The sequence below is a fragment of the Capsicum annuum genome, chromosome 7 (genome assembly GCF_002878395.1).
Source record: "Capsicum annuum cultivar UCD-10X-F1 chromosome 7, UCD10Xv1.1, whole genome shotgun sequence".
Lineage (NCBI taxonomy): Eukaryota > Viridiplantae > Streptophyta > Magnoliopsida > Solanales > Solanaceae > Capsicum > Capsicum annuum.
In genome coordinates, this window is record NC_061117.1 from 225,188,859 (window position 1) to 225,201,404 (window position 12,546).

At 36.7% G+C, this 12,546-nt stretch overlaps 1 protein-coding gene and 1 pseudogene across 3 annotated transcripts; both read left to right on the forward strand.

Annotated features, from left to right (window-relative positions):
* The first annotated feature begins 221 nt into the window (after positions 1-221).
* LOC107878812 (nicotinamide/nicotinic acid mononucleotide adenylyltransferase) lies at positions 222-11,562 on the forward strand. Of its 3 annotated transcripts, none has more exons than XM_047393378.1 (11): positions 259-458; positions 2,797-2,868; positions 4,018-4,102; positions 4,639-4,712; positions 5,006-5,091; positions 5,427-5,510; positions 5,737-5,821; positions 10,727-10,806; positions 10,902-11,003; positions 11,133-11,191; positions 11,286-11,562. In XM_047393378.1, the coding sequence occupies exons 1-11, from the start codon at positions 452-454 to the stop codon at positions 11,389-11,391; spliced, it is 840 nt and encodes a 279-aa protein (XP_047249334.1). In that variant the 5' UTR covers positions 259-451; the 3' UTR covers positions 11,392-11,562. The 3 variants fall into 3 exon arrangements, with proteins under 3 accessions (XP_016581438.1, XP_047249334.1, XP_016581437.1); XM_016725951.2 differs by lacking the exon at positions 259-458 and adding an exon at positions 546-574 and having other exon boundaries at positions 2,810-2,868; XM_016725952.2 differs by lacking the exon at positions 2,797-2,868 and having other exon boundaries at positions 222-458.
* On the forward strand, positions 5,828-10,719 carry LOC107878813 (annotated as a pseudogene).
* Positions 11,563-12,546: the final 984 nt, after the last annotated feature.

Genomic DNA, 12,546 nt, shown 5'->3' on the forward strand with positions numbered 1-12,546 from the left:
CTATTCATGACCAAACACAACTCCAACTCTAACTTTAACTCCAATTTCAACTCCGAAAAATTATGATTTTCACGGTCAAATAGGACCTTAATTTCTAGATATTTATCAATTTCTCATAATTAAATTTAGAAATAATTAAAAAAATCTCCCCTTGTATTTGGTCTCGTGTAATACTAACTCTTCCCTTACAGGCTTATACTTTATTATATTTTTCATAAATAAAAGATAAATTCTATTTTAACCAATTTATTCTTTCTAATACATATATTTTTTTTAATTGACCAAAATACTTGTTCTCTCCACGGCTCAACTTTCTACCCGAAAAGATGGAATAACTATAAAATTTCTCATCGTATTTTACACGCAAACCATATTTATTGTGGTTATTTATAAGCTCTTACACCATATAATACTTTCTTAGTACCATAGAAAATACTCTTCACCAGCTAACATGTCTAGTAAGTTGTCAATTTTGCTAGTCTTTAATTATTTTCTCTAATTGATATGCGTTTACAGGTTTCCATTTTTTTTTCTGTTCCTATTAAGTGTGCAAATAGATAATGGCGATATTCATGTAATTTTTTTTTTAAATCAACGTTGTGTCTTGGATAATTTGCATGCAGCTCAATTAATTCTACACTCCAACAAGTATAGAATAGATGGAAGAAATTATGTAGTGGTTTTTTCTTTGTTGGATTTGAACTTGAGACCTTGTAGTTATCGTCCACTTTATTGATCAATAGGCCACACCCTGGGTGCTGCTTCATTTAAAAAATTGTTCATTTAACATTAGTGATTTAATTTAAGCCATCAATGTTTGTAAATTTCATGCTTTATTACGAATTTATTTACTATTTCTTGTGGGTGTTGTATTTATGTTATGTCATCTTGTTTCATGCTTTATTACGGATTGTTTACTATTCCTTGTCTTGAGCCAGATGTCACGGGCCTAATTTTCGCCACGTGCGGACAGCTTAACACTCACGATATCGAGGCTAAACTTCAGTCCTAAACCGCCCTAAATTCGTCCCCAAGAACCTTTGAACACTCACACGAACTCACAAGGAAATAGCAAGAAAGACACTCGGTTTTGGGAGGCCCGAAGAGCCAATTTTCAGATTATATTTCTTGAATATTGGAAGTGAATGATCTGCCCAAGAGGGCCTTTACAAGCTATATATAATGCCCCTTAGTCAAGGATACAATAAATGCTTAGTCAACATTACCCCATTTGGGCATGCAAGCCACGAACTAGTAGAAAGCCCTTTGTCTAGTATGCTGTTTTTGTAGAGCAGCCACTGCCCAGCTGGTCAAGGCTTCAAAGCCCCATAAATGTTGACCCGAGCTTGTATTTTGACCTCCCAAAGATGCCCCCACGTTGGCCTTGTCCCGAGACGTTGAGGGAGCCCCGTCGGGTTCCGAAATGTGTCCGAAACGCTTGGAATTATGTCCAAAACGGGATGAATTTAATGGGTAGTGACGCGGGGCGTCACACAGAGGTCTATTGGAAATAACTTTTCTACTTCTCCGGAGGTAGCGGTATGGACTGTGTACATCTTACCCTCCCAAGACCCCACTATGTGGGAATACACTGGGTTTATTGTTGTTGTAATATTTGTAAAATTTGGTAATTTTTGGGGATGAGTAATCTTTATCTGAAGTTGTTTTCATGTTTTAGACGATTCAAGTTGTCTAAATGAGCTATTGGATTCATGATATTGTGTTTAGAAAAGTCGTGGCCAGCTTGTGCGCACCTCAACAATTCCATGGGTACCGGGTAACTCTATCCTAGTGTTTTGTCTCTACAGAGATTTGAACGTGAGACCTCACCGTTCTCGGACACTCTATTGATCACTAGGCCACACCCTTGGGTGCTTTATGTAAATAGATTGTTCATTTACCATAATAACATTACTGAGAATATTAAAGGTAGTGATTTAATTTAATCCATGAATATTCATAAAATATGGTAATTTTTGGGTACGAGTAGTGTTTATCCTACCGTGTGTTCATGTTAGACACTTTGAGTTGTCTGAATGGTTGTTTGATTCATGATATTGTGTTTAGAATGTTGTGGCCAGCTTGCGCGCACCTCAACTAACTCCACGGGTACCGAGTAACTCTATCCACCAAGGCTAGGATTGATAGGAAGAAATTAGCTAGTGTTTTTGTCTCTGTTGAGATTTGAACTTGAGATCTCGTGGTTCTCACCCACTTTATTGATCACTAGGCTATACCTTTGGGTGCTTCATGTAAAAAGATTGTTCATTTACCATTAGTGAGAATGTTATAGGAAGTGATTTAATTTAAGTCATCAATATTCATAAATGTGGTGACTTTTGGGGACGAGTAATCTTTATCCTATGTTGCTTTCATGTTATATGCTTCGATTTGTCTGATTGAGTTGTTTGATTCAAGATATTGTGTTTAGAAAAGTGAGTTGTGAAATGCCTATTAACTGTTTGGTAAATGCCTGAAATGAACTGTTTGAATTTTAGTAGGGAAATGCCAATTCCTTATTTGCTTTCTTTAATGATTATGTTGTTGGAATTCCTTGCTGGAAAATATTCTTCACCAACAATATGTCTAGTAAGTAGTCAATTTTGAATTTTTGTTTGTTTGTTATAAATTGTGCTAATTAAGGAATTATACCGGAAAATGGACTAGATAATGCTGATATTCATGTAAAAATATTGTTCCTTTATCAGTTGTGAGCATGTAAACGTCTGTGATTTAGTTTAATCCATGAATGTTCATAAAATGTGGTGATTCGGGGACAAATAATATTTATCCTAGGTTGTTATTTCAGGTTAGATGTTTCGAGTTGTCTGAATGAGCTGTTTGATTCAAGATACTGTGTTGAGAAAAGTGAGTTATGAAATGCGTATTACCTGTTTGGTAAAATGTCTGCATGAGCTGTTTGATTTTTAGTAGTGAAATGCATCTTCCTGTTTTGCTTTCTTAGTGATTTCTTTGTTGGAACTCCTTGCTGGAAGTTGCTTAATCGAGTCAATTTCTTGGCTTTACAGTTGTATGTTGATGTAATAAACACTTAAAATACTCAACATAGGGAACTGATTCCTTTGATTGAAAGCTTAAACGAACTGTTACAAAGAAAACCTAAAAGATTAAATCAAGGAAGTAGAAAAATAACAGGGCGGCAGAGGATAGAAGGGAGATGAGAAGATACAGACACTTGAGAAGGGAGGAAAGGAGAAGCAGATTCTTCACTCAATTATACACATACCCTCTCTGGCTAGACCCTCGTCCATTTTTTTTGGTCCTAAAAAGTGTTTAAATTAAGGAATTATACAGGAAAATGGAATAGAGAATGGTGATATTCATGTAAAAAGATTGTCCCTTTACCATTAGCGAGCATGTTAAAGGCAATGATTTAACTAAGCCATCAATATTCATAAAATAGTATCTTTTATGTCCTTCCACCTATGCTTATTACTAGTGTTTGGGAGTTCTATTAAGATGTGTTTTGTTAGTCTGGCACATATAAGATGATCTAGGATTTAAACTAGTATATGGGTTCAATATTTGAGGTTCTTAGTATTAAACCTGTTGTATTTTTTGTAATTATGGTTTCAAACCTATCCGTTGTTCAAGTATAATGAAATTTTCCACAAATTTATGTTCCGCAATGAAATTACTGGGTTTAAATGAATGTGGCGGACTAACTCTACATCTGCCATTTCAGTATAAAGTGGGTTTCTATTAGGATTAGAAAAAGAAAAAGCTTGAATGGAGATTGGATTGGACAAATAGTAGAATAGAATACAAAGAGAATTCATTCACCATTCACCAACTTCAATAGAGAAATGTTCTTTTTTCAAAGTTTGTTGTCCAGTCCTTTCCCAGACCCCGTGCATATCGGGAGTTTTAGTGTGTTGGGCTGCCCATTATGTGTTATGACTAGCAAATGTGGGTCCGCATTTGTTGGTTATTGAATCTGCTCTAAATCAAGCGTACAACTCGTTTTCTTGCTAACCATTCTTCTTAAATTCGTAGGTAAGACTGATATTGCTTTACCATTGGATAAGTTGTCTTTGGATTTATTAAAACAAGTGGAGGGGCCATCAAGTCCTGCGAGGAGGTAACTTTAGTATGTGATCTTGGACTAGCCTTTCTAACATTAGTTTTTAGTGTTTGATTTAATGTCTCGTAGATTGTCACAGCAAAGTTATGATGTTGATTCACTTGTTTTTGGTTTATATAATGCCCATTTGTCTTTTGTTCTTCCATTAGAGCTGCCAATTCACAGTTGTCATGAATTATGCTTGTTTATGATATGTTAAGCTGCCCGAAATGGTAGTTTTCACTGTTCTTAAAAAATGTACTGGTATTCATGTTGGAAAGGAGATAGACAGGTTTAATATTTTTAAAAAGTTTATTACAAAGTAGCAAAGTTGAGTAGTTTCCGAGTCTACTTTCCAATGTGACAACTCTCACAATTGAAGGGTGTCATAAAGGCACCCGTAAAAAAGTGAAAAGAAGCAAGACCTGAATATACATAGTTGCCTACATATTTAGGTTTACTATGGATTTCATTTTATTTTCTATCCTTTACCCTTCTCCCCCCCTATTTGACCCCTGCTACATAAACTTGCTAACTTTCACTCTTCCTACTAGGAAAAGGACATCTGTAATTCTTGTATCAACAGGAAGTTTCAATCCTCCAACTTATATGCACTTGCGTTGTTTTGGTACGTATTATACAACCTTTACTATGTTTCCCTCGCCGATCTTTTTCTTCTTCTTTTTATCTTTTTATTCCCACTTGGGGAGGGAGGTTGCGGATTGAAGGAGGTGTATGTGAGTGGGTACCAAGGAAAAGAATCCTCTATGTTTTTTCTTCTATTCAGATGAAAGTGACAAGTCATGTATATTCCTAAGTCCCCCGGCACATAAGCTGCTTAGAGTCAATATGATTTTAATATTTGAAGTTCATTTAATCTGTTTATTGGGTTTTGCTGAACTTTTCGCGATGTTGATTCAGAGTTGGCAAGAGATGCATTGACTTCAGAAGGATTTTGTGTGATTGGAGGTTACATGTCACCAGTAAATGATGCATATAAGAAGAAGGTATCTAGAATATCTTTAGGAACTTCAAAATGTATAACTTGTAAGGGGAGAAATGAAAACAAAATTGTACAACTAGTTTTGCATATTATCACTTGCTTCTGCTCATCATGATTTTGCATTCTGAATCTTAGTCTATATGTTTTCTGGTCTGAGACCTGATATTGCCTTATAATATCATGTCCTTTCTTAGTCATGAGAGGTGTAGTTTCTTGCTCTCTTTAGCATTTTTTCAGGTCAAATATGTTTTAAGAAGTGGGACATGCTTTGTATCTTGTTTTGTTGTTACTAACACACAGGAAAGATCTTACTAATGTATTTCCTCCTTACTTTTGTAGAGTCTTATATCTGCTGAGCATCGTGTTGCAATGTGCGAGTTAGCTTGTAAAAGCTCAGAATTTGTTATGACGGATCCCTGGGAGGTGTCTTCTCTCTCTTTCTATCAATCTATTTATCTCTTCCTCCTCCTATCCACCAAAAAAAGAATCCCCAAAACCTCCCTTTTGAATGTGAGAAATATTAAGGTTCTACTTGGTATGATTGCATCACCCAGTTTTATATTTGATGTATTTACACTACTGCCGCAGTCTGGGACAAACTAAATTACCTTCATCCCGTCAATGATTTTGCTTGAAATTATTTGTGCAGGCAGGTCAGGATAGCTATCAACGAACATTGGCAGTTCTTTCTAGAATAAAAACCGCTGTCGGTGATGGAAGTTTGGCATCCACTGGTAAGATCCATAATTGGCATAAGTCAGTCTGTTGGAATACTGTTGATCGAAATTCGGATTAATGGTCAATGTTACATGGGAAACTTGCTATCCCCCTGAAACCAGCTTTTTCTTTTTGATAAATATTCTGTCATTCCTATGTTTTTAGTGAAAGAAAATTTCATTTACCCCCTTCCAGCCCCCCCCTCCCCAATCCCCACCCCACTCCACTCCACCCACCCACAAGAAAAAGGAAAGGAGAAAACATACTACCTTATTCCTTTTTTACAAGAGCCATATGTGTGAAAGCGTTAGCTTGCAGAAATCTTTAGCATTCGTTTTTTATGCCTCCATCTTATCTAGTATGTAACATGTTAGTATAGTTTCAATACGTGGTGTACGATTATCAAACTCTACACGTCCATTTTGCAATTTTTCTACACTCTGGCTTTACTTAGGAGTTGCAATACGTGGTGTACGATTATCAAACTCTACACGCTCATATCTGCAGATCTTCCTTGCGCATGAACTGGTGGGTTTCATCTCCAAGTTCTTGCTCACAATTTTCCCCTTGGATGGTGTTGGTAGTTGGTTTAAGCGAGGAAACAAAGACTAATGTTGCAGCAGGTTAATTAGCAATAGTTAAAAATCTTAGGGTAGTTGCATGCTTAGTATATATATTTGGCTGTTACCAACATACAGTTGAAGGTAAAGTAAGAAGAAACTTTGCATGCTTGGTATATGTTTTGGTTGTTACCAACTTATAGTTGACGGAAAAGAAAGAAGAAACTATTTTCCAAAGCAAGTGATTTAGTTGTTGAAGCCTAGATTCTTCATTGTCTAAATCTCTGAGCGATTTGTTGGTATATCACTGTGCAGTTCATTTCTCTTGTGGAGGTAGCTTTATTGTGTACTTTCGCAGCTTCAAATTGAATGTCGTGTTCTCCATTCGATTCTTCCGGTTTGATGTTCAGTTTGTAAAATTGAATATTTTCACTTATATTATTTATAATTGCTAGTTCAGGTCAATTGAGCAACCATAATCCATCACTCAACTTGTCCCACTTATTGTAAATCAATGCGCATGCTTCTTACTACCTAATAAACTACTTATTACTTATCCCAACTCTGCATAACTTTCTGCAACTGTTATAACATACATATAGAGACACATTATTACATTTACACCTCCATTATCAAGAACTCATTTTTTGGGTGATCTGAGGATTTGAATTGTTTTGGTTTGGTTTGTAAGGGAATAGAGAGTTGGTGTTTGGGAATTGGCATTGTTTGGATTGGTGGTGTGTGTGTGAATTGTTGGCATTGGTTGGATTGGTTGTGTGTGTGTGTGATTGTGAGTCATTGGTAGTTGATGTGCCATAATCTTGTAGGAGGGGGGACTTTTTACTGATCTGCATTTGCTTATTTTAGTTGGTTGTGGAGACTTGTGGAATTGAAATTTTGCCTGATTTATGATCTTGATTTAGTTTGGTATGATTGGGGAATTTCCTTATGTTGAGCTTAGATAGTGGTTTAAACAAATGCTTGTTGAAATTGTTTGAATTTTGGATGATATATATGGGAGATGGTCTCTGATGATATATTACAGTTTTCATAGTTGTTGGAGGTTCAGGTTGAAGCAATAGCTACTACCACCTAGTGGTGTTTACTCAACTAGAGATTTTTCGAAGGGGTTCTTGAAACTTGGCCATGAGAAGCCCTTTGCTTAATAAACTATCATTAATTTTCGGCCCTAGACCGCCACTCAGCTGGATACTCTTTGTGTCTGGTTAGTGTCTTTGTGCTAATAGCATTATTAGGATCATCTTCTACTACCTTTGACTTGGTGTGACATCCTCAGCAAAGCCTGATATCTATACGAATTATAGAAAGCTAAAGGAGCAAGCAAAAAATGATTATTTAGAGCTAAAGAGCATTTCTCTGGGAGCTAACCGGATAAAGGATTTTGGTCTTTGTGGGAAGGAAAGAGAGAATTATGTGCCTTGCTATAATGTATCTGCAAACTTGTTAGCGGGGCTTAAAGATGGGGAGGAATTTGATCGGCACTGTGAGTTATCGCAAGAATACCAAGATTGTTTGGTTCGTCCTCCCAAGGAGTACAAGATTCCACTGACTTGGCCATCAGTTAGGGATGTCATATGGAGTGGAAATGTGAAGCTAACCAAAGGTCAGTTCCTTTCTTCGGGAAGCATGACAAAGAGGCTAATGTTATTGGAAGAGAACCAAATTGCTTTCCATTTGGAGGATGGATTGAATGGTGATGGTGTCAATGATTACTCTCACCTTATTGCGGAGATGATTGGGCTGGGAAGTGATTCAGAGTTTCTTCAAGCCGGTGTGCGTGCGTACCATGCTGGATATTGGTTGTGGATTTGATAGCTTTGGTGTCCGCCTACTCTCACTGAAGTTGATGGCTCTTTGTGTGGCAGCATATGAGCCATCTGGTAGCCAAGTTCAGTTAGTCCTCGAGAGAGGACTTCCAGCTGTCATTGGCAGTTTCATTTCTAAACAGCTTCCATTTCCATCATTGTCCTATGACATGGTTCACTGTGCTAAATGTGGAATCTTTTGGAATAGCAAAGATGGGCTGTTTCTTATTGAAATTGACTGTTTACTCAAGCCTGGAGGTTACTTTGTTTTAACCTCACCCAAAACCCAGCATCATAGTGGTACTACCAATGCAAAGAAGGGAAGCAGTCAACTGGAAGAATTCACTAAGAAGCTCTGTTTGATCTCTTTTGGCACAGCAAGATGAGACTTTTATTTGGCAGAAGGCTGCTGATTCTCAGTGTTATACATCAAGCAGGCAGGGTGAGATACCAGTTTGTAAAGGAAATGATATGCAAATGTACTACCAACCACTTGCGAGCTGTATATCTGGGACAAGAAGTCAACGGTGGGTTCCAATTCATAGCAAATCTGATCCCCTGAACTCAACTGAGCTTGAAATTCACGGGATCCACCCTGATGATTTCTTCGAGGATTCAGACTTCTGGAAATTAGCTCTGAGAAATTATTGGTCTTTGCTCTCACCCTTGATTTTCTCTGACCATCCAAAAAGGCCAGGTGATGATGATCCATTACCTCCATATAATATGGTGTGTAATTTCATATAATAGAGTTGTAGTCCGGCCTGCTATGTTGTATGCAGCGGAGTGTTGGCCGGTTAAGAATTCTCATGTCCAAAAGATGAAGGTGGCTGAAATGAGAATATTGCGATGGATGTGTGGTTTCACAAGGGCGGACAAGGTTAGGAATGAAATTATTCGGGAGAAGGTGGGAGTTGTATCAGTTGAGGATAAAATGCGTGAATTGAGGTTGAGATGGTTTGGCCATGTGATGAGGAGGGGCACTGATGCCCCGGTTCGTAGGTGTGAGAGGTTGGCCTTGGAAGGTTTCAAGCGGGGTAGGGGTAGACCGAAGAAATACTGGAGAAAAGTGATTAGACGTGACATGGAGCAATTACAGCTGACTGAGGACATGACCCTGGATAGGAAGATTTGAAGGAAAAACATTAGGATAGAGGGTTAAGGGTGTGGTTGAGTTGTAGTCAGTAGGTAGGGGATTTGTGGTGTCCCGTGTTTTGGCAATGTACTTTTGTGGATGTTGTATCTATGTTATTGTATCATGTTCATTGTTTTTGATGTTTTGTTTACCGCCTGTCATACTGCCTTGTATCTTGAGCCGGGGGTCTATCGGAAACAACCTCTCTATCTCGTTAGGGGTAGTGGTATGGACTGCGTACACTCTACCCTCCCCAGACCCCACTAAGTGGGAATGTACTGGGTTTGTTGTTGTTGTTGAATGCTCATTATCCCGGTCTTAGCTCTGCATTGATGAAGGCAGGCAAATCGGTATGGGTGATGAATGTGGTTCCTCTTGGGGTGCGTAATACACTTCCTCTCATACATGATCGAGGTTTTTCCGGTGTTCTGCATAACTGATGTGAACCCTTTCCTACATATCCCCGAACATATGATTTTCTCCATGCGAATGGGCTTCCTTCCCATATTGCTTCATAAAGATGCAGCATGTTTGAACTACTTCTGGAGATGGATCATATTTTAAGGCCTGAGGGATGGATTATTCTTTCTGATACATTGGGTCCAATAGAGAAAGCATGCGCATTAGCTGCCCAAATCCGCTGGGAAGCCAGGGTGATCGACCTACAGAATGGAAGTGACCAGCGACTACTTGTATGCCAAAAACCATTCGTGAGGAAGTGATGTTCTGCAAAATGCATAATTTCACCGATCCATCGACTGTCCAGTCCGTTTTAACACTGGTACTTTCTTAACTTCTCATGTAAAAGAGGAATAAGTATGAATGAAAAAAACGAAGTTGCACCCGAAGAGTAGTTGCTGCTTTTACTCTCCTTCCGGCTTCCTGTCATTATTTTGTGAAGTGGATTACACTTTGATCTTTACCAGGGCACAAGCTGCGCGATGAAGTCTGAATCTTGGTCTTCTTATTGATGGATAATATGGTGCTCACGAAGAAGAAACTTTAATTTTTTGGAAGTTGATGAATATATAGAGTGCTTTGCTTCATTAGTAGTAGTTAGCAGCACACAAAAGAAGATTTTTGGCCTTATTTTTTTCAGTATTTATGTGGCAATTCTTTCATCTCATTTCTTCTGTTTTTTTTCTTCCAAATTTCAATTCATTCTGAATTTCGTAATTGAATTATGTCTTGTACTGAAGAACTGTCCTTACTGAGCAAGAGTTTTATCGGAATCAATCATAAAGATGACAACCAAATTCTTCAATAAAAAAAATACTTATTACTTAGTCTCTATGCAACCTTAAGAAACTGCTCAAAAGTGAACATACCGTTCTATCTGGAGAAGACTTTAACAAACTTCCGTTAAAGTTGAGTTCTAAACAGTGGTTATTCTTCTTGCAGAAGACGTCAAGGTCATGCTAGTATGCGGTTCTGATCTGCTAGAATCTTTCAGCACACCTGGTGTTTGGATACCTGAGCAGGTAAAGTGAAATACCTCCTTCACGTTGGACTGAAGTTATGCTCTCATAAGTGTTTCGTAGAAGAAATAGGATATGTTTATCTGTTGATTTTCTAGGTCAGGGCCATATGTAGAGACTTCGGCTTGGTTTGTGTCCGAAGAGGTGGCCAGGATGTTGAAAAGATCATCCCCAATGATGATATTTTGAATGCATATAAGGTAATTTCATTAGGAACTCCTTTTGTTCCCTTTGAGCTCATCAACTGAGATGAGTAGACACAAAAGAGAACGTCAAATTAATGGTCGAAGAGGCATGTAATATACAGTGTACTACATGTAAATTTGCAGAGGAATATCCGAGTCGTGGATGAAGTAGTGCCAAATGGAATCAGTTCAACGAGACTAAGGTAGAGAATCATCGATCTGACTAGCTAGGAGGATATGAACTGAATCTTGGACAAATTGGTGGACTAGCTAACTAGCTTTTCATTCTCATGTCAGGGATTGCATCTCAAAAGGTTTGTCAGTGAAGTACTTGACAGCAGATGAAGTAATTGATTATATCAAACAACACAATCTTTACAAAGAACAATTATCCAACAACTGAATCTGGAGATTTTTTTATTTTTTATTTTTATTTTTTAGTGTGTGAGAAATAAGCATACAGATCTTGTTGAGGGAGTTCATGGCTTCATGTGATTATGAGAACTGGAAAAAAAAAAAAAAGATTTCATTAAAAGTTCATCTATTTATGAAGCATAATTGGCTTTGCCTTTCCTTTCCCCTTCCTTTTTTGTTTTTGTTTTAAACCATAATTGGATACTTGCTTGCTATATATATATATATATTGTTAGGACTCTTCAAAATGCCACTAAATGCATGGCGGATCATTTTTTCTATTTTAATTGTAAGAGGGCCTCAAAAAATACAATACTCCAAATAAAGTTTAAACAATAAAATATTATTGTAGCTTGGATATTGAAGTGCAACGTCATCCTTCTGTACTCATCTTAAGTTTAGTGTTTGAACTGTCCATATGGATACTCAACCCGAGGCAACCTATTGTTAGTTGCAGTTGAAGAAGATGACTCATTGAGACCATCATCATTCGCCTCCATCTCTTCATTTCTGTAAATTTAAATTAATTCATTTTTTCATAACATGTTTAACTCGACTAAGTTTTAATGCGTTGGGTAACTTACATAAAATTTAGATTATTTTATTTCGATTTTTTGAAATCATGAAATGTGATACATGGTGATACATATAAATAGTGATACATTTGAAACAAACAAGATATTTATTTGAGGAAATAATAGATTGTCTTTTATTCATTTTATTTTTTTATTTAAGAAAAAATATCTAATTTTTCTATTTTTTTTTAGATTTAATTTAGGTATTTTAATTATATTTCTCTTTTTTCGTCTTTAATTATGAAAGATATATTTTTTTTGGTCTTTTTTCTCTTTTTTCTTCTTCTTTAATTTCCTCTTTAATTTTAGTCTGCTTTTTTTTAGATTTAATTTTAATTATGTTTCAATTCTACTTTTAGTCCTTTTTTTAAAAAATATTATTACTTTTGTTTCCTACACCATTACCTTTCATTAATAACATATGAATCATCATAATATCATATATATCACTCATTAATATCATATGAATCACCCAATAATTGTATCTGTCATATCAATTACCATAATATCATATATATGAATCACTCAATAATTGAAATAAATAATTGTATCTACCATATGAATCACCA